General features: G+C 45.6%; 1 protein-coding gene across 9 annotated transcripts in view; it reads left to right on the forward strand.

Moving 5' to 3' along the window:
• Positions 1-26,881, forward strand: part of RALGAPA2 (Ral GTPase activating protein catalytic subunit alpha 2) — a 136,329-nt gene that overhangs the window by 103,007 nt on the left and 6,441 nt on the right. For 8 of the 9 annotated variants that reach the window (XM_080584947.1, XM_080584951.1, XM_080584957.1 and 5 more), the window contains one exon: positions 19,105-19,226. In XM_080584947.1, coding sequence (XP_080441073.1) covers positions 19,105-19,226 — 122 coding nt within the window. Of the gene's footprint in view, positions 1-172; positions 2,824-19,104; positions 19,227-26,881 lie in introns of those variants that run through there. The other variant, XM_080584955.1, reaches the window with a different exon arrangement.

A 26,881-nucleotide genomic window follows, 5' to 3' on the forward strand; every position in this document is an offset into this window, starting at 1 on the left:
CAGTAATTAGAGCCCAGATAGCCATTCCATCTGTTCACAAGCACTGTTTAATTAATGAACTTTTAACATGTTCTTTGCCTTGTAAAAGCTCTTAGTATTCTCAAGTTGTTGAATAGGATTTGCATGCCAGCATTTCTGTTTTTTTTTTTTTTTTTTTTTTTTAATACCACAGCAACGTGCATTTTGGAACCCCAAAAGTCAACACACAAAGTACTTGGATCTCTAAGGCAAATTAGAGAAATTTTACTTTTAGTATATTTTTTTCATGTCAGTTACAATCTCTGTAAAACTGGTGCTGCAAATAAAAAGCTCACGTGGACTTTCTTGTTCTTGTTAAAGCCTAGAACAGCAGTGTTTTAATCTTCCCTGGTATTGCTGAAGAAGATATACACAGACCAGTAAGCAAAATGTTTCATTTTGCTCATACGTAGCACTTACTGGAAGAAAAATTGAAATAGAGTGTGTGCAGACACATCTTCCACCCCTTGTATATCATTTTTTGTGGCATGTAGAACATCAGCACCGAGACAGCTTTACTTGTTTGTAATACTCAGTATAATGAGATTTTAGGGCTCAGTGGATCGGCTAGTGCTGCTGGGAGGTATCATAGGGACTGTGGTAATAATGGGCCAGAACAGAAAAGAATGAGAAAGCAGTAGGACAGGAGTTCCTAAATACTTCGAGCATTGCTCCTGTGGCATCTGTGGGCGTTCTGGCTGTGCAGCAGCATGGCAAGTCAGTGGTTTGTGCAGAATGAACAGATGGCTGCATTTTTAAAAACGAAAGTACATTTCTGCTACCTGATCAGACAGAAGAGGCCATATTTCAAGAGCATTAGAATTTTTCAGAAAAACAGCCCTGGAAGTTTTCTGTACATTAGGAATGCATAGGCAAATAGCTGTACTGAATTTAAATGTCAAATTACAATCACAGGCAGCTCTGGAGCTGGGGTGGTTAGCAAAGGAGGAAAAGGACACCTTTCCCGAGGGTGTTCTCACGTTCTTGGTCTCTTGCTGGCTTTTCAGTATGGCGCAGTGTTGTAGTTCTGTAGTTGTGCTTCACCCACTTTGGATTGGCTTGTGTTCACCTTAAATATTCAGGACAAGAATTAAGTCATACCACTCAACTCTCTCAAAATCCTATTCTGCCTCTAAAGCAGGCCATCTGTCTGGGCCAGCCACTCTTTACTCCCGCAGCATGCATTTTAGCTGGTGCTTTGAGTAAGAGCATGGCCTGGAGAAGCAAAATCTGAAGTGAAATAAGAGCCTTAGGCACAGGGCTGCAGCCGCTCTGTTCAGAAAAGCGAGCTGTGTTGCGTGCCTTCTACATTTCACAAGTTGTTTGTGAAAACAGTATGAAGAGCACCTGTTTTTTGTTTTGTCTTCAGTACGCTACTCTATGGCATCGTAGTTGCCTAAGGCAAGGCACAGGCAACCTTTTCTGTTTTGCTGGGGTTCCCGGCCATGTTGATCTTTTACTGGGGGTTTTCCTCAAGTCACTGTCCTCTTTTGGACCAGTTCCAACCTGAATGTCAAGTGTTTCCAGTGCCCTAAAAGGGAACATTTCCAAAGAGTTATCTTTAAGTTCCTCTTCCAGTATTTCCATCCATGTGTTCCTCCCCTCTGCACTGACCCCCACCTGTACCGGTGCAGGGCAGTGGAAATGCAGCGTGCTGCCCCTCCGTGTGGCTGCAGCCATGCTACTGCCAGGCACTGGCACGGCTGCGAGAGAAGTGCTTGTCCCACAGACCTTTTGAGAACGTGCATGTTACGTTCGGGATTGTGTTGATTTGTGCCAAGAGCCAGGTGTGGGCTCTTTGGCTCAGCTTCGGAGCCTCGGCTTTCCCCACTAGTGGCATTCTGCAAGCTGAGCACTGGGATCTCGTCTGGCTTGTCCTGGAACATCATTCCACCGGCTGCGATTGGGCTACGACCAAATGAATTAGGCTTATTTTTTTATTTAGAGACAAATCCCCTCATCATGTGCATTTAGTAAGGCTTGCTTCTAAAGCCACGACATTCCTTTACAAGCTACTAGTTCGGAGGATGCAGTTTTGCTTACAAGAAGAAAACTCTAGGATGTGGTTCCTGTGAAGTGCCTTCCCCGCTCACTGCAAGCATTTGTTCTCAACACTTTAGCCTGTTGTCAGCAGGAAAAAATGCACAGGCCACCTCGGTGAAATTTTAGCAGCAAACAGAGCATCCTGATGAAGGAACAGGAGGAGAAGATCTTGCCCCTCGCTTGTTTGCCCTTTCCCTCTGGTTCCTCTGCAGGCCATGTGGGTCCAGCTGGCTGTGCCTAAAGGCCATGCTGCAGTCCCCACAGCTCCGTGCTCCACTTCAGGCGTGCAGCTAGCTGCTGGAAGGCACCCGAGCCTCGCATCACCAGTGCTCTGCTCTTGGCTTGCTCCTGAGGAAACAGAATGAACCTGCGTTCTGCCTCAGCGGAAAAGAGGCAATCAAAGTTCTCAGTGTTATGCTGCAAGAAGGACTTGCTTGAGGGGGTCGAGGGAGAGCCATGCCAGCCAGTTGGTATGCCCTCACCTTGCCTGGAAGCGTCTCCCCCTGCGCCTGGTGTCAGGAGCTGGGAGCCCTGGCCAGGCTTCGACCGGCAGACATCTTCCGCAGGCCGGTGGCAGCGGCGTGCAGAAATCTCTGAGCTTACGGCAGCAGAATGGGTGTCATTAGTGTAATATACATTGCATACATGTTATAGCAATATTGTCCCTTAAACCTGTAAACACAAGTCCTGTTCTGCCCTCAGCTAAATAGAAGTGCTAATTAAGTGAATTACACTTAAGGCTGTTCTGTGATGGGTAGCTGATTTTAAATAATAGACATTTGGTTGAAGACTTTAATATTTCCTGTATTCCATTTGGGAGAACATTTCTCAAATTGTTTTTTATTTTAGGATAAAAATATTTATAACATTTTCTCAGTATGTTGCCTGTGAAATGTATGTTTACATTATTTGGGTTTATGAGGAAAGCTCATAAAAGAAGGATGCAGTTCTCTCTCAGTGGTTAAATATTATTGCATGTTAATCCATACTTTACAAGTTCAAAGACTGCACTACCATGTCCTGTGTTCTTTTTGCTGTTGGTAAAGATGTCCTCATATTGAGCATTCACATTTATGTGAAAAATAGAATTCAGTTCAATCTGTGCATAGATTGTCAGAAAGATTAAAGTGTGCATCATGCAATTTTTCTTCTTTCAGAAAGGGGCCTTTGATGTGCTAATGTTCGCTTTCTCCCTTTTCATTCAGAAGTGCTGGTCATTGTTTTACGCTGCAGAACAGTATCTGCCTCATGAAGGCAGATTCTAATACCCTGGTAGCCAAACCTTGCTCAAGGTAGCATAATATAAATATGCAATAATATTAATGGCATTATTCTGGGATCAGATAACAGTGTGCCTGCACAGATGAATAACAAGGCAAAGCCAAGACCTTTATTGAAAATAGGTGTTTCCAAAAGCCAAATATTTTATTTTAAATAATCCACTTAGGTGGCAGTATTACTGCTGTTATACCAAGTCATACAATTCAGTTTTAAAATAGAAAGCAAGCTTGGTGGTGTGGTGGGTGCTGTAGTCTGTAAAAATAACTCTTGAAGACAAGGCTGTAATGTATTTCCAAAGTTAATTAGCAAGTGAAATTATTTGGATGGGCTCATCTTGTGTTGCAGTGGATATTTTCCAGAAAATGGATGAAATTTTGCAGGCTACTCACAGCTCACGTAGCAGGGGATTGATGCAGGTCACAGCACAGTCGCCGTAACAGATTTGCATGGAGAAAGGCTGTTTATATCTACTCTTACCTTTGCCAAAATGTTGATCTTCCTTTTGTTCTTGACTGCTAAGAAATAGTTCACTGAATCCCCTGTGAAGATATATATGGAAAGTGTTAGTGTACAATTGTGCAGGAGCTATTTTAGCATTGATTGTGCTCTATAGAAGACAAAGTAGTGGGCAAATGAGTGATAAAAATCTTCCTTATTAAAACTGGGTGAAATTTGGTGCTTGAGTTTAGAGTTAGTAAGCTCAATATCTATAAACTAGCTGTAGGATGGATGCTTTAGGAAAGTGTAAGCTCACATACATGCTCAACAGTCTGCTGCTCAGGAATCAGAAAAACTGCCTATTGTGTTTCTCAAGTAGTAGAAAACTACAGCTTTGAAAAAGTTGTAATCATAAAAATAGTAAGTTGCATATTAAACTATAAACTAGGAAATGTTCAAAAGTGTTTCTCATGCAGTTTCTTTTAGGTAATTAAAAAAAAGGAAATTTAATTAAAAGGTGGGAGTTGAGAAAGCTAATGGCTTCTCAAGTATTTAATTGATAAAATTAAGACTTAAAAAAAATGGAAAAAAAGCCTGCATAAAGAAAAATCTTGCATATGTCTGCACTTGAAATATTTTCTCTTAAGGTGCAGTGGCAGCAGCACACAGCATTCCTGCCCCGTGCCTTCTTCCCTGCATCACTGGCCCAAGTCTCCTTCCCTGTTTACTTCCCCCAGCTTTGATGCTTCATTAAAAATTCATCTTCTTCTCTCCCCCTTTCTCATTGGGATCCCCATTACCTCCTTTTATGTCTGAAATGACTCAGCAGTGAAGGGCTTCAGAGAACTTCAGAAATTCAATTTAAAGGGCACTGTCTTCGCGGAACAGTGTTAATAATAAGAAAAAATGATGTGTTTTAATGAAAGCCAAGAAAAAAAAGAAGACTTCCCCTCTTTGCTCAGCCTGTGTCTGTGACAAGGGCTGTTGAGCCTGAATGCCACCAAAGCTTTTCCTTCTGGTACCGTGATTAAAAAAATAAAAAAGTAATAAAAGAGCAAAGCAATTCTGCTGAGCATCCAGCAATCCTGTGCACCAGGCGCTTTGCTCCCCAGCCCCCTGCTTCTGCAGGGGTCCTTCTCCCAGTCCACAAAGCTGGCAGTCGGTGCGGGCTGTGGCGCTGCTCTGAGGCTCTCAATGGGGACGGGTCAGTTGCATGGGTGATGGTGGTCGCAGTAGCACAGCACACCAGGGAGCACGGTTTCTGTGCTGCCTACAGTGAGATGCATCAAAAAGCCCCATCGGGAAGCAGGTGGACGGGGCTGCGCAGGGCGGAGCAGCTCAGCTCCTTCACTGGGGCTCCTGTGCGTTTTTGGGTGGTCACAGGGAAAGGCACCGAGGCAGCATGCTTCTCGCCGGTGATTGCTCACGGAGGTGAGAGCAGGAGCCACTTCTGACTCACGCAGGATTTCTACTCCGTATGGTAGCCTCCTCTACAGCAGCACTAGCTCTCTCGTTTGCCTTTTCAAATCAGATTAATTTTCCATTTTAACAAAGTGCTGTCATTCTGGGAATCAGCCTATAATCTCATCGTGATGGAAACGCACACTCCATAACCCAGGCACCTTGGTGATGGGCAGGAGCACGAAGCCTGTGCCAGCACCTTGCTGCTTTCACGGCGGAATTGCTCGTGGATGCTTTCCCCTGTATATCTGTGCAACCCCAGTCTCCTGAGTACCTGGGGTCTTTGCTCTGGGGGTGATTGTCCCACCTCTCTCCTGGTGATGTGCCTTGTCCACATCCCATGCCTGAATTTAGAATGTGGTTGTTTCAATGCTACATCACACAGTTCAGTCATTAGCTCATTTTTTGCCCTTTAATTAAATAGGATGGTAAGCCTCTATGACCAACTGGAATTGCTTAAAGCCTGTGGGGGAGAAGATATATATTTTAAATGTTCTAGAAAGAACAGAACATTTAGAAGAACTTAGCAGCAGTGAAGCTGTTGTATTAGCTTGCCTGTTTGTGAAGGACTCCCTTACATTTTCAGTTTTGCTTCCTCCCCCCCACACTGCCCACTGTATAAGTAAAAAAGCAGATTTCATAAACATGCACCAGAATTTTAATTTACTCCTTTGGGGAAACTGAGAGACATCACAGCATGTACACCGGCTGAGCTATGCAGTGAAAGGGGAATCCGTTCTCCCTACTGAGAGGTCACTTCCAGGGAAAAAAAATGTTGTTTTAAATGCTGGCTTAATCATCTGCTTTTGGGGATCAGATTTTCATTCGTGCCAATGACAAAGCTGGGCGAGCAGAAAGCGGTGGATGCATACTGCTGTACCTGTTGCAGTCTGCATGTTTGAAAGAGTATTCTAATTTAATGGATTTTAAGCAACATTATTCAAAGATCAACAAAAGGCGTACTGTGTTATATGAATAAAAGATTTCCTCCGGATACTTGTTAACCCTACAATGCCTAGCTGATGCAATTGAAGCGCAGCCACCTGGCAGGGAGATTTCGCAGTCAGCTGCTGGGGAGGGCCCTGCACCGGCACACCAGGTGCTGCACTGCGCCTGCCCCATGGGCACCAGGCACTGGGCACTGGCATGAGCCCGCGTCGGGCACCGGGCACTGCCGGCGGCACAAACCCACACCGGGCACTGGGCACCAGTGGCCACAGCACCCAGCAGCGCGGGGATGCCAGGTGTGCACTGGACTGGACCCAGATCCCCTGTGCCTGGGGGTCCCTCGTTTTTGTTTTTTTTAATTTAAAGCCAGGACATCCCCCCTGATTTCTTGGCTGTCTTTTCCTGATGCACAGTTCCTTCCTACCCTCTCATGTAGAGCAATTTCCCAGCCTGTATTGCTGCAGCAACAAGTGCATTTAGTGCTGAGCATCTTGCAAATGGTGTCACTGGTAATGGATGTGATAATAAGCCCCACAGTTACCTATTCCTGATTGTAATGAATGTAAATTATCAAGTATAATAGACCTGAAACTGAGCTATTCAGTGTTGGTCCCAGACATAATGAAAAGATCTGTAATAAAGTAGAAGGGGCAAAATTATTTTTTGTAATTATATTTTGTTCTGGTTGCAGAAGCCTGATCCTTATACTCTTGTCAATCTGACAGTGATGGTTTATTAACCTTTAGTAGGTGAAAAACATGATTATAAATTAATCTGAAAAGGTTTTTCCTCAACCAAAGAGTGAGAATCTGGTGGAGAGATTGTTGGTTCATCGGCAGTGTCTGAGGCACGAAGGTGACCTTTGTGCCTGTGCTGTGGGAGGGGAAGTCCTGCACCTGTACATTCAAGTACCTCTGCGTGCTGCTCGGCAGCAGCTTGGTGCAGCCGGTCTCATGCCCATGCAGGTGTGGAGTGTGGCCCTGTTCTGTCACAGTCCATCATACTCTGGCTGTGACCTCGGGATTGGGCTTGACGTTGCCTCTGCAAGAGCATCTGTGATGCAGAAAGGCATCTATTCAGGTGTCTTTGTTTAACACAGAGAAGACTTTTTTTGTACTTAACAAAAAAAAAGACAGTCAAAAGCTGTCTTCCAATATGCACATGATCTGCCATGAAGCCTACAGATAACTGCGGTATCCTGAATTCCCGGCATATACACCCCATTTAAATAACCACTGTAGCATCTTACACAGAAACACGAAAAGCAGACTTACCAAATTTATAGATGAATGTAATCTCAGTTGGTTTGTGAGTATGCAGTGGGCAAAAAGTACCCCACAGTTTGCGTGTGCAAGTGCACAGTTAAGCATTGGCCTTCCCCATTCAGCACAGGTTTTCTAGGCAATTTTATCATCCTCTGTTCTTGCTGTTCTGCAGGGCTGTGTGTTTACCTACCAGGTAAATCAGTAAGCACCACAGAGCATTGTGGCAGGAGTGTTACACATTAATCTGCCCCGGCATGTGCTGGTTTTGCTGTTAGGAGTGTGGCAGCTGGTAGTAGCAGGCAGTTTCTCAGGTAAGGTCACCATGATGCCCCTTAAAGGCAAGGTGAGCCAGTTCATAGAGAGAGGTTCTGTGCTTTTCAAAGGTGCTCCGATCAAGGGGTTGCTTGCAGACATCCTCTGGTTTTCCATGGCCAGCCCCGTGGGGAACTTGCAGGGAGAGGCTCAGCGAGGAGCAGGAGCTGTCCTCGTGCCCACCCACAGGACACGGGCTGTGTGCTGTGGTGCACAGCTGCATACACCAGATTCCTCTCCTCAGTTATTTAAACTATTTTGGAATTGTCCTCCTGCCTTTGCACTTCTCGTCATGTGTAACCTGTCAATAATTATCACTTTTTCAACTTTCAAAGCGTCCAGATTTCTGAAGTGAGTGTATGAGAAAGTATTTTGGAAATTTCTGCTTGCTTTCTCTTATGATTGAGGTGTAATGGTGAGACAAAAGTTGACTTCTGATTTACAGGAGCAAAATTATCTTGCAAGTTACTGAATTGTCTCATAAGCCTGATGAACAGTTCTCCAGGCAGGGGTTTTGAATAATAAATCCGTCATCATCTCCCACTTCCCGTCTCTAGTTGTTTCATTTTAAAGGCTGAGAATGACTTAGAATATCACTGGGTAGTTCAGTTTTTCTATGGCGTTGAGTACACCATTATCCTGGGAGGCTGTTAAATGCGCACTCGCTTTGGTACTGCTGTGATGGAGCTAGAAAATACTGACTCTGAGGCAATGCTGTGACCTGTGCCCTTCTCGAGCTGCACTGTGCAGCAGAGCAGGGTGAGGAGCAAACCTGGTGTGGCATGTGAAGTTTTTAAGAGGCAGCGTACCAGTGTGGTGACATGTCTGACTTCAGGTGAGTATGTGTGCATTTGGAGAACGCGATGAAAATAAGTGTAGCAATGCTAGCATACACCGAGAAGGGTGTATACAATTACATGTTGAAATAAGGAGAAGTGTGCTTGTGGATGTATGTGCATGTATTTGTGTTCGTTTGTATTTTCAAATATGCAATGACAAAATACAGCAACACAGTTTTGAAGACTTTATAAGTCTCTTTCTTGTGCTCTTACAGGCTATCATGTCTTTTTTTTTTTTGTATTAAATTTTAAAGATACAAGTGACTTCCAACAGGATTTTGTCATCAGCTGATAATAAACAAAACTCACAGGCCGTACAGTCCAGTCTGCTCCTTTCCTAAAAGCATGAGTAAAAGCTGGAAGATTGGGTCTGTGGCTGAGTGTCCCCCACTGGCATCTGCCTTGTGTTTGTGGTGAGGGACTCCCAGCCAGGGTGGACTGGCACTGGCCACAGAGCATCCCTGTGAGGCACGTCCCTGTGAGGCACATCCCTGCAAAGCACGTCCCTGCGAGGCACGTCCTTGCAAGGTGCATCCCCGTGAGGCACATCCCTTCAAGGCACATCCCTGAGAGGAGCCCCCTGTCCTGGCGGTCAGAGGCTCCACCTGGGACCATCATGGGGAGCCAGCGCGGATCCAGGCCAAGGCCTCTCTTGCTAAGCAGACAGCTGCGTTCTGCACCAGTGTTATTTCTGAGTGCCCTGAGGGTAGGCACTGTATGGGATGTTACAGCAGCTGAGTTGTGAGGCACTGGAACAAGGTCCATAGGAGAGAGAAAGATGCTCTCCTCTCTTGCGTAGGCTCGAGCAGCAATTGCTGCCACTGTGTGGACCTGTGGGAGCAGCATCGCATTTACGAGAAGGCGCAAGGCTTTCACTTAGCCCTGCCACCCTGTTTATTTTCTGGTTATGGCTCCAAGTAAACATTCCAGTGTCTGCTGCGTGTGTTTTGTGACCAAATCTCATTATCTGCCTTGTCCAGAGGAAGTTGCAGCCATATAGTAGAGCCATGTGATAAACAGCACTTGTAATTCCTGCTTGCCTGACTCACTTATCTCCATCAAGACTATTAATATTTCCAGCATGTAAGCAGTTTCCAACAGCTGTCAAATACAAACAATAAGCTACCAGAAAAACTGTTTCTGCTTCTCCTGCTGAACTTGATTCCCTACTTAATACACATACATGGCCTGAAGCTAAAGATACTGAAGTCCAAGATTAGCCAACGGCTTGGATTTGGGTGTTTCACAGTGTGCTACTGCTGCCAAAAGCAAATGCTTTATCTGAAGAGAAAGAGAGAAATTCTAGCTTTGCAAAAAGGGAGCAAGAGAGCTACTTGACTAAGATTTTAAAATCACAAAATTCCTATTCATGAAAAATCCTGATTTAAGTCACTTTTATGTTTCAAAAATACATTAGTTAGTGGAAGTGTTTTAAAAGTATATCAGTTGCATTTTTTTAAATTTTCCAAGCACTTTTTACTGAGAGAGAGGCAGGACATCGGCTGTTCTCTAGTTCCTTAACCACAAAAATCATCCTGTATCACTTTGAAATACATTTCCAGTCTCTCTGTACCTCTGTCATCTGTAAAATGATGGTAATAATGCACCCTCTCTGCAAGGTTTTCCCTCTTCTTATGAGTAAAATATCTGAATGTAGCCATCCTGCTTTGGAAACCAAGGAATTTAAGTAGCACAGATGCAAGGTGCTCCGTGCAAGATAGGTGAAGAACCAGAGCATCCCTGGGCATATTTAATTTATTTGTGTGGACACAGTATATTTGTTTCTCACTTAGCACGTACTGGCCCCTTCGTTTCCAGTAGGTCACCCAGCCAAGCAGCGAGGGTCTCGCTCTTGGAACAGGCTGAATAATGCCCACATGGCTCGGCCATCTGTAAGTGGTGAATTAATCACAGGCACTGGTGGACAGTGTCTTTATGTCGCACGTTCAGATAGGCTATATAGTGTGATAGCACACACCAGGTTTGACTTTAGTTAAATATTTGGTCCACACATGCTGCAAAAATGAGTGAGTTAGCAATTTTATGCTTAACCTGACGCACGCAGTGCAAGCTCTGAGAAAGCACCCACACGAAGCGGAAGGCAGAGGCACGATCCCGCTAGCAATGTTTTGTGGCTTTTGGTTTTGTAGCTCCAAAACAACACTGCAGTCTCCCAAACAGTCCCTGAAGTGTCCAGTCTCTCAGTCAGTCTTTTTTTCTTCGAAGAATGGGAATTGCAAAAGCCGACCAGTCAATGCAAACAGAGCTGGTTCTTTCTCCACGAAGTTTTGTGAAGGCTTTTAGTGCAACACAATGTCAGGCTTCACAAGCAATCATTTCTGCAACCACTTGAATGATACCTCTGAAATGATTACGTGTTTGGAAGGACATCGGTTCACAGTCTTGCATCTGGTGTTATGTTTGTCGGCCTTTATTGCTGTTATTACGGGGTTGAGGTTTTCAAAAGTTCTCCTGATTTGCCTGATAAAAGCTGTCAGGAGTTTTGCCATCCCTCCCACAGGGCAGTGTGGGCAAGTCTGAGCAGGGCTGAAAACCCTACGGCTGTTCTTCACGAACAACAAATTACCAGAACACTGTTCTAGTGGAAAAATACCCATGCTTTGAAAGGAAGCCTCCTCGTCCCTGTAACAGGTGTCTGCTCTAACAAAGATGCTAATAACAACAAAAGGGCATAGTATTGCTGCTATGTGCTTAACAATAGTAGACCAAAGATAATATATTATTTCTGTGTGTTCAAGCAGCCAATTTGAAGGAACTGGATGGCATAAGTAAATGACAAATAATTGAACCTTTGTACCTTTGCCCTTTTTCTAAGATGTCCAAAAGTAACAGCCCATTAGTGGAGTTACTGAAATAGGTGCATTTTGTTAGTGTTTGAATAAAATTAAGACTGCAACAAAGCACGGGGGAAGCATTGCTCGGTAACATGTGACCTTTCCTGCAGTTATTTAGCCCTTGATGATCACCCAGTTTGTGGAACAAGCCAGATAATTGCAGAACATGAGCATCAGCAGCTGTACGTACACTGATAAAGTGGGACAACCATGGTGTTATAATGATCTCTGTGAAAATACGACCTAGGGATTTGTCTTCTGCAACCACCGGACAGCTTTCCTTCTGGACCCGGATAGCCAAGAGTCTGCACGACAGCAGCTCCCACTCGCTGCGTAGGCAAAGGCAGGTCATGGCCGGGCTCTGCTCTCCGTGAACTTCCTGTGCAGGTCCGTCTCCCCAGGGGTCTCCTGCTGTGGGGAGACCTGTGGATCACCCCAGCCCCCCTCTTTCTGTGCCTCTCTCACTCATCCTTTTTGTTGCACAGTGCAGCTTCTTTCCAGGAGTAAGTAGTGCGCAGAGATGGCCAGAAGGTAACTGACCCCACTGCCCTCAGGAGAAACAGCCACTGCATTTCAGGACCCTGGGAAGGTGGCTTTCAATCAGACCTGGGCAGCGTCTGTTCCTGTAGGGTATCTCTCAGAGTGGGATAGGCAACGATGCGCTGGCCATAAACTTGCATAACTGAAGTCATTAGTTCTTGCAGGATGACAGACCATTTTTCAGAGAGAGCTTCTTAGTGGTTAAATCTTTGTGTGCTCTGCAGAATGATTTACTAGCTAGGGCTTCTGGTGCAGTAACTGGCAATAGGCAATTATGGTGTCCTTTTAATCAATGGAAATATTGTAATCAAAGTCTTATCAGTATGGTGGAGCATGAAGCACAGCTGTAACTGGACCTGGGATGTGCAGAGGGCCGTCTGTACAACGCAGAACTCAGGGTGCCCTTTTTCTATCTACATGTATGTTTGGTAGTTTTGCCACGGTTTTGTGCACTGCTGCAGTGTTGGTTTTCTGCTGTATTAAGAACAGTCTCAGTTAAACAAAGCTGATAAAGGAAACGAGGTGCATTTCTAACATTATTGTCAACGTTGCTGGTATCTGTACCAACAGGGATACCTGACAGGGGATCATTACAAGTACTCTACATTAGAGTAAAAAAAAGCTCAAGATGTGGGTAAACATGAGCGTCGTTAGAGTACAGACCTGTGTCGTATTGGGAAAGCAACCCGTTGTTCCTTCCCTCCTACCATTATGTGATTGCTCTATAATGCTATCTTCTCCTAGGGGCTTCCCGCAAGGAGGAAGAGGACTAAATTAAGACGAAAGCTTGGTTTCTGCCTTATTCATAATAAATGCAAAAGTCTCCCCTGCAGCACTCGCCATGACTAATGTGCCACAGCTTCTTGACATCCCAGGGCGGTGTGAGCGCAGCTGCCAGGCTGGTGGCTCGCTGCGCACCTTGGGCCGTGCGCTGCCTGGTGAGAGCCATGGGCCAGCACCAGAGCGGGCTCAGCTCGAAGAGCAGGAGCATATGCTCTCTGCTGCAGGGCCCTTGGGTAGGATTTTGCTGCAACATGGCTTGATTTCCAGGGAGCTGGTTTCAAACAGTGTGAAGCGTGTTTTTGTTGTTGTTTTGCTTCACTTTCCTCTTTAAAGTAATTAATGGTGATCATCCATGGGCAAACAAACGTGTCAGCACATTTTGGAAGTGCCGAGGAAGTCTGCTGTGTTACTTTAAGCAGTTACGGGTTATTTGTTGCTGTATGTTGTGGCTGTACCTGAAGCCCTGTCTGTATCGGTCACTACTTAGCATCCTTTGTGGCCCCCTAGCAGGATGCCAGCCCCACACTGGAGAGGGCGATGGCAAAGCTCCTGGCATGTGGTGCTGAGGCTCCAGGCACGCCTTCTGCAGAGCACAAATCTGCTGGGAAATGTCTCCATACCTGCTGGTTTGGGTGAGAGCAGAGGCTCTGAAAAACCCAGGGGCTCTGGTTGAGCCGTTGCCTGTGCCTGCAGATCCCCATGTGGTATGCAGCAGCCGGAGAAGCAAATTGCAGGAAGGGTGGCGGAGCAAAGGGAAGTCATGCTGCAGAGAGGATGCTCTCCTCATTTTGGCAGAAGAGACTCCTCTGCCCGCCTCTGCCCAGATGAGGAGGAGCACCAGCCCTGGCACCTGCCTGCAAGCAGCAGCCTCTGCCCTGGCTGCTCTGCGGACAGATGGACAGACAGCATCCGTGGGGCTGGCACAGGGTGCAGAGCCAACTCTCTCCCGCTCATGCAGCCGTTGCTTCGAGTCAGACAGTTACACAGAGGCAGCCTCCTCTGGTGGTGTGCCATGGCACAGTAACAGTCTTTAAAAATGCATCACTCTCTAAATAATCTCAGATGCTTTGGTTTAAAATAAAATAAATAAATAAATCTGCAGTTGCTGACAGGTGTAGTTTAATTGCACCTGTTCAGTGAAGGATATGTGTTACTGAAATTCCCCAAAAAGTTTTCAGTTAAATTTACACAGTGATGACAGTTACTAGACCATAAGTGACTGAAGCATATTGACTTTCACACTGAAATTACCTGTCACAGCATTTTAAAAGCACGGTAGCTCTTCAGTGCTCAGAGCCATGAGGAGGACAGTCAGGCATATAAAGGTCATCTACCACATTTGTTGGCCTCAATTTTATGGCCCCTGCTTTATTCTACTGTGGTAAGTCCCAAACATTTATACTCGTGTTTGTTTTCAAAACCACTGTTGTTGTGTCAGGGGCAAAGTCTTTTTGAGTACCCAGCTTTGGTTCTCATGGTACAAATTAAGAGGATATTGAAATAAATATAACGGTCAGAAAAGACTTATTTATACTTCTTCGGTACTGACATCTTGAAAGGACAGCCAGTAAAACAGCACTGCATTTCCTCTGCTGCAGGGTCTGTCAGGCCAGCCCAAGCAAACAGCTACTTGCAAAATAGTTTTTCCGTGTCTTGCCTACACAACACCTGAGAATCACCTGCATGAGCTGGAGGTGGGGCTGGAAGCCCCTGGGGTAGAGTTGTGAAACGTGCTTCGTGCATTTAACCATAAGTTCAAAGAATTTCTCTTTCCTTCGAGTCTCCCTGTTTGGGTGGAAGCAGGAGTTGGCTTGTGATCATGTAGACAGCCTTGGTGTCTGATGGGTTGGAAAGAGCTGTCTGCCTCTATACTTTCAGCTTCTCCACTGGCCAGATGCCCTGAAAGATCTTCGCGGGGTGGGATTCACATCACAGATGGGAATTGCAATTGGTTCATGCCAACAGTCAGCATTAACTTCCTTGGTGTACCCTCCGGAGCCAGAGGAACAGTCGTGTCAGTGTGTGCTCCTCATGGACTCCGGCAGTTGGGTCCCAGTCCGGGACAGGAGCCCCCTGGCACTGGCACACCACAAACAACAAGCAGTGGAGGGTAGCCAGGCAGTTCTCGCTTTGCCTGCTCAAAAACCCACAAATAATTTTGGCTTTTGTTTGCATGAAAAGAGTGCTATGTCAACAAAATGCATGGTTGTTTCCATATATTGGTGAGAATATGAAAATGTTGCCAAAATGTTTTTGTTTTCTAAAAATAGGGTGAAGAAGGAATTGCTGGCAGTGATGGGTACCTGGTATTTTTGCTTGAGGTCAGGGCTTGGAGGGATGTCCAAAGTCTCCATGTTTTACACTGCACGTCTGAAGCTGGCACCATCTCATAGAGGTCAAATGTGGGACTGATGCTTGCGGGTCGTGGTCACTTCACATCTTTTACAGGCAAAACGTGCACAGAACCCCCTTGAAAGCTCGCGGCTGTGTGGCAGCGAGCTTGCAGTCAGAGCGGAGGGGCAGCAGCAGGACGGCATGCCTCCCGACCCCCTGGCAAGTCCCCAGCCCCACAGAGCCCTGGCTCTCCCAGGGAGCCCCCTGTGCTGGCATGGTGCTGGGTGCCGGGGGAGCTGGCTCAGAGCTGCGCCGGCTGCTCCCCGCTCCTGGGGCAGCTGTCAGAAGCGCTGCCTTCTGTCTGCTGTGGGGCTCCCCATCCGGCAGGAGGTCCGGAGTGGGACTCACATGACTTCACGGCGCATCCCGCTGCCTGCAGTAAGGCAACGTGGTGTGTTTCAAGTAGCTTATCTGAGCATCGTGATGTTTGTTGCTTGGCTTGCAGTGCATGGTTGAGCTGTTAAAATAATTTAAAAAGTGATAAAAGAGTTATAAAACCTCATAGCATTGAAGTACTGATATTTGCTGTATTCTATTTGGAGCTAAATTCCTGCTGTCATGCATTCTTATATATATATATATTCATGGTCGATAAATTCATGCCTTCTCATGGCTCTCTGCATCATTCAGCATGTGAATCAGATAAAAATGTTTGTTCCTGTTGAAAGCATTTTGCACTAGAGTGTTGTCATGGTAGAAGCAAAATGTAAAATAATGCAGTTGCGTAAGAGGTGGGTCAAATTGCCATACATATTAAAAGAGGCTGCTTTTGATCAGCTCCTTTGAATGTCTGGTATAACTCCGTTTATCTGGAGATCTCAGGGGACGCCCAAAACCTTCAGATAAATGGGGGCTTAGTTAATCAGGGAAGCCAGCTGTCCAGCTCCTTCGGCAGGGTAGGGTTCAAGATCATAACCCATCCTCTGCAGCCAGGCCATCCCCAGAAACGATTTGCATGCTTCACTTCAGCAATCTAGCCTTGAGGCTTCTGCAGCAATGCCAGCCGGGCACTTCGGGCTTTCTCCTGGCCCTGCTTAACCTGCAGCATAGCAATGAGCTGCGGAGGCTGGGCTGCTGATGCATGCAAGGCATAGTTTATATGGCCCTGGGCAAATATTCGCTTCACCTAGGCTTCGCACTCGGGGGGCAGGTTCATGTCACATGCTCGTTCCAGAGATGTGACACAAATTTCATGTTAAAAAGATTTGACTTAACTTAATGTTCTAATAAGTTTAAATGAGTAAAATCCGATCCCTGGTCCTTCAGGGTGAGGGCACAGCAAATGCACAACAACTGCAGCCCTGACAAGCCTGAGTGTTGCACTGCGATTACCGGGGTGGGAGCACTGTTGGGTGGTGATGGGCAGGGAGCTTTTGGGGCTGCAGTTCAGAGACTGTTGCAGATTGCTATGGTACAAGTGGCTTTGAAATGCTGATCCCCAAGCCTTCTGCACACCCCATCTCGTATTGCTGTTCTTTGGGTGTTTTGTGTTCTCTCGGACACTCCAAAATACATTATTGGGACTCCAGGGTATCTGACTGTTGACTAACGATGCCCGCAACAGATTTTGGCAGCCTTTGGTGAGTCCGCATAGCTCTGGGTGCTGGCCTAACCCTCGCGCCTGGTGTTCAGGTGCTTCTCCCTTGGCTGCCCAGCTGGTTGGCTGAGTGGATTTTGGCCAGTTTTTTGTGTACTTTCGGCTATCTTCCGTCTCGTAAGGACGGGCTGTAAGATGTGTGCAGCCAGCCTCCTCGAAACCTCGTCACTCTGTTTCTCCGAGCAGCCTTCAACGAAATGGGTACAAACTTCTGCTCTGCTGGCAGTTGTTGTGCACGTTGTTCACTGCAGTGTTGGATGTGCCGGGCCTTTAATTAAGCAGCAGGATGCAATTAGGCGTGGCGAGAAGAGCCTTTCTGGCCTCCCTGCCTCGCCTCGCATGGGCCCGCCAGCAGACTGCGGGGCGCGCAGTGCGGGGCGCACGGATGGTGGGGCGACAGGCTCAGGTGGCCGGCAGCCGCCAGTTTGGCCGAGCCCTTTCAGCGATTTGTCACGCCTCGCTCCCTCCCTGCTGCGCCCGCACGTGCCAGCTCTGCGGCGGAGGGGCTGCTGGCCAGACGGCTGTGCCGCCCGCGCACCCCGCTGACAGCCCAAGCGCGCGCCGCACAGCCCTGGCAACAGCCGAGCGCGCCACGGAATAAGCATCTTCGTAATGAGAAGTGAATGGCATCCGTCAGTCCCTTTAGAATAGGGCCCAGGCGTGTGCCTCCTCTCCGAGGAAGTTTGGCAGCCTTTTCATTAACAAGAGTCATCAGGAGTTCAACCCATAATAGGGAGGCAGCCCCAAACGCAGGCAGGCTAATGCTTGCGCTATCAAGAATGCGTTCTCCTGGGCTTAGGGGAGAAAAGGGAGCACCGCTAAGCAAATAACGCTGTCAGCAGGTGCACGCTCTGAAACGGCATCTATTGATTTTCTTTCTTCAGGCTTCCACGGGAAGTTTGTAAGAAGATTTATCACATATCTGCCGTCCTCTGCTAGCTTTAAAGCCCAAACTACCGTTTTTTGTTTTTTTGTCTTATCCACAGCAACTCTAGGAACTTGCATACAGCTAAGACGCACTTTGCTTTTTCCCATTGAGAGAAAACACTAGAGCCACCATGTCCTATTTTTAAGTGCTCTGATTTTTTTAATGCTGTTGCAAAGCGTTTTTGTTAATGTGATGAAAGTCACAAATGGCACTTCAATATTAATTAGTAATGCTTTTCAATTTTAAATACCCTCACCTGCATTATGTTGTCACTGGTGTTCCTCTGTCTGCTCCTAATTTCTAAATTTAAATTGGCCTTTTCTCCCCCATAACAGCCTCGTAGAGTTAGAATACATTTCCGCACAACAGAAGCACAATGAGGATCTGAAAACTTTTGTTTAAAACAAGGAAATGGAGAATGAGATGTCATACTGGCTCCTGCGAGCGTTAATTCAGAAAGTCATACGTGAGGTTCTTCAGCCCATTGTAGATTTGTTTCAGGCGTTATCCTGTTATTGGAAGTGTATGATTCACCTTCTGAGAAAACAGAAGCTGCACACAAAAGAAAAAGATTTGCTTTCTCCACTCTGAAAAGCTGCCGCAAGCAGGGGTCCTATTAAGACAGCTGGAAAGTTGCTTCAGCTTGTTACGCTTGTAAGTTTTATTGGTGACTGGTTTTTGATTACACATTTGAATGCTGCGTGTTCCAGGTTGCCGAGTTTTAATTAAAAGGCAATAGTCTTGATTTTATATTGCTTTGTTGTCTGCATTATGCAGACAATAATGCATGCAAGTTTTTTTTTTTCCACGTGCATCATTCATTTAGGATACATAATGATATACCTTCCAGCATCTGCCTTCAATGTAAACTTCACACTTTCAGGATTTGCTTTTATTACTGTTAATTTCTTTTAAGAAGTGTATAATGATCAAATAAATGTGTGCTTGTTTGTTTGTTTTTTTCTCCTCTATTCTGCAGCTTTTTCCCCCAGTCTAATCATTTTTCTAGTCTGACAGGGTTATTTTAACAGGCAGACGGTGTGCCAGGAGCTTTCCATAATGCTAATTTCTGTTAAAACTGGGTTGTGGTTTCAAAAAGCCTGCACTCTGGAGGTTTTGGGTTTACCCCCCGTAACTTTAGCAATCTGTTGGACCTACCGAGTCACAACTTTTCATGAATGAAGCTAAAAGGTGTCGTCCATCATTTCAAGCAACTGTGTGCTCACTCCTGGCTGCCCCTGTTCAGAAATGTTAAGCAGTATTGTGTAGTTTGGGTCCTCTCTTTTCCACACCGGTGTACAGCTTTGTTAGCGTTTCTGTGGGCTTGAACTGCCGGTGTTCTTGCATGTCTTGTAAGAGCATTTAACTCTGTGCACACATTTCCTTAACCTGGCTGTTGCAGCTACGAGGAAAGAGCTCTGTACCTTGAAGCAATAATCCAGAACCATAAAGAAGTAACGACGTTTGAGGATTTTGCTGCTCAGGTCTTTTCTCCCTCTCCCAGCTACTCCCTCGGTGGAACTGGTGAGTCTCCGCACGTTATTCTTCTCTTTAGCACTAAGAAGCACTTGAGCAGCAGATGTACACCTGTTTTTTGTAGATAAATGCTTGCGAATTTAAGAAAACCATTCTTCCCCTGAATCAACTAATGAATATCAAAAGGAGTGATGACATTCATTTTAATTTGTTTTGCATCAGAGCTATTCACTCTGTTCCTTTCTTCAGCTATCCTGTTAACCCCTGAATCTAGCAAGGTTAATGAACTTTCTCTCAGTAATGTGCTCCGGTTCATTCAGGAGTGTGGGTTTCTTGCTGAGCTGGGAATATGCTGTTCAAAAGCTTTGCCTGAATCGGTGCTTACTTATCGAAAAATAGTTCCTCACAGTAGAAGCCGTTGCTACTAATGCTAAATGGGGATTATGCTGCTGAGATACCAGGGTCAGGGATTAATGCAAAAGAAATGTAAGAATGGTGTTCTGCTGGAAAATCATAGCCGCGTGCAGTACGCTAGCATTTCCCTTACATATATATGAGCAAATTGCAGGCTTTCTTCCAACACCTGGCCTGGAATCTGTTTTTTTTTTTCTTTTTAGTGTATGTATGGATAAATGTGTGTGTGTATGTGTATACACACTTTTATGCTGGTGATAATTCATCATCTCTATCGAAAGACAAAAATTTAATGCAGAACTCGGTGAATTTATTCCTTGTGTGTCCTATTGAGGTTTTAAGTTAGCATGCATGAGTAAGATATGAACTGCTACTTTGCTGTTTAAATTAAGTTTAAATACGTGCCTCCTCAAAGGGAGCACTGGCTCTGAAATGCAGATTTCCAGTTTTTCCGTCCTCAAAAAGTATATGGTCACTACATGCTGGATTCTTTAACAAAGATTCCCTAATCCCCTTTTTACACTCACTGGCGCTTTCTAATTATTTCCTGCTACACTTTCGGATAGTTTAACAGATTTTTTCAAACCTGTATAAATGTTGCAGGACATCTGCTCTATTTTTCTTTAGCCTGACTTGTTAGCAAATATCTTCCATCTAAACTGAAAAATTGAAGGAAGAAATTAAATTTACTAAAATAAATCACTTACAAATAAAATCAGCCGTGCATCATTGTTTAACATTACTGGCTCCAATCCTTGTGCTTTCAGAGCTTTGTTAGGAGATAAGAGGTATATGCATGTACTTGCATTGGTCGCCAGTAGCAGCAGGCAGAAGGCTTTGGAGATAAGCAAGCTGGCAGAAGTAAAGGGGAGCCAGTGCTATTTACATAATCGCGCCTCTGCTTCCTGGAGAGGCGTCAAGAAACACAGGGATGGCCTCTATTGATCTTTGTTGAACTGGAATACTAAACAACATCAGAAAAGCTTATAACTTAAAGCTTTGATTAATGTTTTTTACATTAAAAAGTAGAACAGCTGTGAATTAAATTCTTTTATACACTCTGCCAAAAGTCTGAGACAAAAAAAATTATCAATTTCAATAGAAATGTAGATTTTGTGCCCAGTGTTGTTAGCACTTTGGATCATTTATCTGTCGATGCATCAGCAAAAAAGGATGTAGATATTGATATATTTTAAATGTTTTGCTCTATGTATAATTCCATTTGTTTGTTTTTCATGTTTCTCTTGCAGCACGTTGGGACCCTACTCTAATCAAATTTAGTTCAACAAACAAGGACACATTCATTCAATAACGCAGTAGTCATGCTTTCTGAATTCTGTGATCTATTTTCTATACAGAAATTATTTAAAATGTTCAGTACTATCTGCTTGCATTTTTCAGAACGCTGTTAAATAATTAGTATTTGAATGTGACGTTATGATTTCACAATTTTTTTTTCTAAAGTCCTGCCACTGTCAGGTCCTGATTTTCAGGCTTCCAAACATCACAATTTTACTTTGTGCTCTTGGAGAAGCCAGGGTCTGGCTGTGACTTCTGGGGTCAGAGTCACCACCTTGCCCCCAGTCTGTCAGTCACAATTCCTTTCTGACCAGCAATGGGCAGAGATAGAGGGCTGATATGGGCTGTGGCAGCGGCAGCCACGTCCCTCCTGCCCTCTCCTGCCAGCACCAGGGGCACAAGGGTGGCACAGCAGTGCTGCCGGTGGAGGGGCCCAGCCCAGGTGCTCTCTGGAGGCAATGTGCCATTGGAGGCTTCACATGGCACCCCCAGCATCTCACTCCCGTGGGCTTTGGAAGTTGTCGTGGGGCAGGAATGAGGCAAGAATAGCTTCATCAGCATGTGAAAATAAGGTTTTCTGGATGGGACGAGGTGCTGCTGTTAGAGATGTGAATCCATGCCTCGGGGACTGCTCTTTGTTTGAAGGAGTCTCCCCACGTTACCTACTCACTGACTTGTATTTTCAGTCGAGTATTGCTCGACAGCGCTGATGGCATTGACACGCCGATGGTGTTTTACGTCAGTGGGTGCTGACAAATGTACTGGCAGCATCCAGAAACAGGGCAGCCTGCTGACGACAGCCTTCAGCCTAGCCCTGGCACTCACAGCCCAGGGAGTGCCTGCAAGTGCTGCCCCAGCAGTGCCCCAGTCACCAAGTCCTTGCGGTTTGTTCTCCATTGGGAATGCAACACACAAGGCTGACACTTCCGTCTAGCGGAGGATAAGGCATACTTTGATCTTTCCTCAAACTGTAGTATCTGTCCTTTGAAATTGAGACCCAGCCCAGGTGAAGTCTGAATAGATTTGCAGCCATCTCTCTGCCCCTGTTAGGGATTAGACAGGGCACAGAGTGCTTGGGGCCACTGGCGCAGCACAGGTGGGGCAGCCAGGAGGGTGTGGGCTGGGCAGGCTGGGCAGCTGCCCTGGAGAATCACAGCAAGGTCTTCATGCGAGAGGGGAACTGCTATTTGGAAAGGGGAAAAATGAGCCACGGAAATATAAATGTGTGGGGCTGACACCAGGCTGTGTTTTCTCCCTTCTCAAGCAGGAAGCCAACTGAAACCACCCACCCTGCCTGGCTTCTAAAGTTTTCAGGTCAATTTCAGGTTATTTCTACTCTGATCTTATTCTTAGTGCCACCTAATTTTAATCCTGTCATCGTTGCATATACGCGTGCACAATAAAAGTAAGTACATATTTATTAAAATTAAGACTGTTTTAAGCAGTTAATACAGTACAAGAGGCAAATCAGAAGCATTAAATGAGTTCAATATGTAGCCGTTAATGACACACGTTGTTGGTGTGTTACTAACCATGATCTATTTATTTGAATTAGCTGTTTTTATGTTTTCTGATACTGCCTCTGGCGATGCTTCCCCTAGATTCAAACGGGCTTCTTAAAATCTGCCCTGGCTTAGTTTCCCGTATCATAAATAGTTCTGCAGGTGTTCGTTTTATGTACAGACAGAGTCCAATTGACCTCACTTGCTGTTTTCAGAAGTAGAGCCTTAAACTCCCTATACGTATCATAGATACCCCTGTATATCTCAAACGCTGAAAATGCAGGCTGGTGGGCAGAACGGACGTCCCTGAACTCATTTAGGGGATGTGCAGATTAGGAACAAAAGATGAGAATACAGTCCTTTGTTGTTAAACTGGTGCATTACATGCTGTATTTTAATTAGGCTGGGTATGAGAGTCAGCCCAGGAAATCCTCAGTAATCCAACGCTATTGAATTATTCTTATCCATTCCCTCTGCAGATTTCTCTCCTTCTAAAGGATGGGTTTTTAAGCTGCTATCTTATTCTGTTCTTGCTCCCTCCGCCAAAAAAAGAAAACAGTTATCCAACAAAATATTTGTATATGCTTAAAAAACAAACAACAACAACAACAAAAAACATAAAAACTAAACAGGTGCAAACAGATACAGAAGCATTCCAACTTTAATTGCCTCTGGTGCCTAAAAAGCATTATTTTTTCATTCAAGCTCAGCAGCCAGAACTGTGTTGACTCTTTGAAAATAGAAGTAGTTGGATATTCTAGAAGGTAAAAGAAATGGCTGTTTGGCCAGAGAAGTACTTAGATTCTATGCTTTTATTTGCAGGGGTAGCTTTCAACTTTCAAGTGAACCTACAAACCTGCTTTTCAGCGCTGCAGGCTTGTGGTTAGTGCTTCAAAGGGTTAATTGAAATGGGCACACTTGACTGCTGAGAGGACTGATCTAATCACTGCCATATCCAAGTGCATCTGTTCACCATGAGGTCATTCTTGTGCATGCTAATGATTTGGAAATAAAAGCATAATGCTTGACGTTATCAGAAAGGATATAGTGTAAATCTTTACTTTTTTAGTTGCTAATCGCTACTGCGGAATGAAACAGCAGGCAGAAGAATCTCGGATTATTGCTCTCCATTTTCATTTTTTAAAGCATCATTTTCAGTGGAGTGTCAGGAAAACTGTGCTGGAAAACTCTGACATGTGGTATCTGTTGATAAATGGATTCTTTAATGAATATTATAGCATTGCCCAGGAGCAACACTTGAGTTGAGGAACTATAGACGTTTTCAGTATTCCCTGGTTTTAAAGCCTTGGGAGCCCTGTGTGCTTATTTACATAAAACTGAGATTTTGCAGCCTTTTTGTTGAAAAGGTGACACATGCTTCTCTTTTGTCTCTGGACTTTTATATGCATAAATTTCTTGTAGAAAACATGTAAGTGTACAACAAACAAGATTTGGTTTATTTTAAAATGCTTTTTACTAAGTGCTAAGCTTTATGTTTTTCACTTTAAAGCAAAAAGAACATTTCCAATGGCTGTGTAGTTTTAAAATATATTTTTGGCAGAAGCAAAACAAAACCTGGAGTTACTGTTGTCTTGAACATACTTGCATTATTTTTAAATATAATTCAGCAGTGACGCTTTTTGGTTTGGTTTGGTTTTGCTATTCTTTTTTCATTCCTTGTCTGTGAAAATCCTTGTCTACTTGAAAATCTGTAGGATGTTTGGGCAGTTTTGTGTACTAGGCAGAATAAAAGTCTCTCTGGGTTTTGTGTAATATTAATATTTTTGGGAAGCTGGATGGAGCTGAATATTAGAAAATGCCCATCTGAAAATGAACGGCTGTGCCACAGTACTACTTATAGCAAGTGCAGCACATGCCAAGTGTTGAGTTTGAACGACACAAGTGTGTTGCCTGAAATTGAAAAATGAGTTCCTAGTAAGTGAGAGGTGCAGCATTCCCTAATGCCCTGGCAGAGCGGAGCCCCCCCCCAAGCCAGTTTTCCAGAGAAAAGAGGTGATGCTGAAACCATCCAGCAGCAGTTGCGGACAGGTCCGTGGACGTGCTGCAGTGGGAGCGGCAGACCCCTCGTGTCCCAGTGCAGCGCTGCCCATCCTGCGTGGAAGGACGCACACCGTGCTGTGCTGTGCCACTAGTGTGGAGCTCGCTATGAGGGCTGTGGGAAGCCAGCCGCACTCTCTCTGCATGGGAGGCCGCCAGAGGGAAATTTGCAGTCGTAGAAGCGAATTGAATTGTTGCAGTGGTAGAAGTCCAGGCAGTAAACAAAGGGGAGAAGGCTGGGGGAGGTGGAGCAAGGGGTGGGAAGTTATACCAAATGGGAAGGGACTGCAGGTATTAAATATTTTTCTCTTTCCCTCTGAAGATCATTCAGGAGGAGGCGCAAGGCACTGCGGTGCTTCTCCTCCCCATTTCCCTGGGTGGCTCACACTCGGGCGACTGGAGCATCTCTCACGCTGGCTGAGCTGTGGCCCCACCACCTCTCGTGTGGGTCTCGGGGCTGCAGCTCGAGCCCAGCCGCCTGGTCACTGACCCCACTGGTCTGTGCACAGCACAGCCAAGCCAAGCCGCATGCTGGTTTGGAGCAGCTCTCAGCACCTGCGGTGCCGTGTGTGCGTGACTCCAGGACTTGTCCCATCCCATCACTGCTGGTGGCAGAGCTCTTGGTGCAGAAGGGGAAGGTATCCCATCATGGTGTTCTTCCCATGCTAGCTCTCTGCTCATCCAGCAGTTCTTGGAGGCCCTGCCCTTTCCTCTGCATTGCGAACAGGCAGAACCCAGTGGGATGCTGAAATTTTACCTCCCATCATTTCCAGTCCCAGAGTTTTTGTTTTGCGATCGTAAGTGCACTGTTCCCTGCTTGGCCGCTTGCAAGTGTATCTGTACACACACTAACGAACCATGTCATGAACCTCACCAGCCCTCAGACACCAAAGTGTCTTCCTCCCTGCTTGGTAAAATTTTCTCTTGGCCATGGTCACTGCTTGGTAGCAGAGAATGAAAAGGTGCCAAATGAAATTTTCAATTGAATCAAGCATAATTACCTGACTTATTGAAGGAGGAAAGTCAGGAGGCTCTGCAGAAAACCCAAATTTACCCTTTCTCCCCAGAGACGCCTTTCAGCAAGATGCACGAAATAAATCTCATGTTTTCCACTCCCTCCTTCCCTCTCACTTAGTGACACCCACGTGAGGTATCCAAACAATGTGACACAGCAACTCTGTCCACCTTCTGCCTCTTCTAATGGCAAAGATGAGAAACCCTGATGCTTTCTGTGATGACAGATGGGTGCTATGAACAGTCAGAATTTTGCTGAATGATGAGGCAATGAGCAAGTGGAAGTACAGCCCTTCCCACACAGGAGCACTTGCTACAGTCTCAAAGACAACACTAGAAATCAGAAACGCTGATTTTCCTCTGTGGGACTCGGTCAGTCAGTGAAAATCTTTTGCAGGCTGTGGCATCCCCCTTAATTAATCTGCTCCGGCCTGGAGCAGTCTGAGGGGCTCAAGCACCCCACTAGCAGCTGGATGGGAGGAACGGAAAGGAAGCTCCCATGCCCTTGGCATGCCGCACCACTCTCCAGGGCTGGTCAGACCCCTCGCGTTTGTAAAGAGCTGGAGTTTGTGTGTGTTGGCAGCACAGTATTTTACATATTTTCATGAAAGAGAAATACTCTTGTCTAGTTAGTGAAATTCCTGGCTTCCCCATGAGGGTCAGAAATGCTCTGTTACCCAACAGGACAGTCATGGTAAGTACCATGAAGCAAATCCTAAGGTGGCATCAGCTCTGTAGCTCCTCTGACCCGAGTACGCTGAGGCAAATGTGCATGGTGCCGACCGGGCTGGTTTGGGGGCGTACGAACCATGAAGGGTGGCAGGGGAGGCATGGGACCGCTGCCACGGCCTACAGTGCAGCGGGTGGTGTGAGTCCAGCCCCTCAAAAACTCCAGATGAAACTAGCAGGGGGAGGTCAGGGTGGCCCCATCCAGAACACCCAACTTTTCTTTCATGGAGGGGACAAATGCAGGTGTCAAGCAGCTGCCACCGGTGGCAGAACATGGCATAGTTCATCAGATGGTGCTACACAAGACACCTGAGCAAAGGAACACACGGTATAGATGCAGAGCCAAAGATTCGATCTCTTACATCCTTAATGCATAGTTTGCTGCTGTACCTGCATTTCGGGTCATTGGCATTTAAACGTGTTTGGTTTTGAATGAACGCAGCCACAGCTCCTTTACCTATTGATAATGGCTTCAGAACACACTCACATGGTATTTTCAGCCGTGTCCTTGTCAGTGGAAAGCAGAGCAGGTCAAAACGCTACACGGATTTCCTGTGTGATTCTCTCTGGAATTTTCTTGCCTCCACACTTACTGGGGGAGAAACAAAGGTTTCCACAGTGGTGTCATGGCCAATAGGCTCACTGTGGCGGTAAGTCATGGCCTGTGTGAAAACCTCATGGATCTAC

This window comes from Anser brachyrhynchus (assembly GCF_964034855.1).
Source record: "Anser brachyrhynchus genome assembly, chromosome: 3".
In the NCBI taxonomy this organism is placed as follows: domain Eukaryota; kingdom Metazoa; phylum Chordata; class Aves; order Anseriformes; family Anatidae; genus Anser; species Anser brachyrhynchus.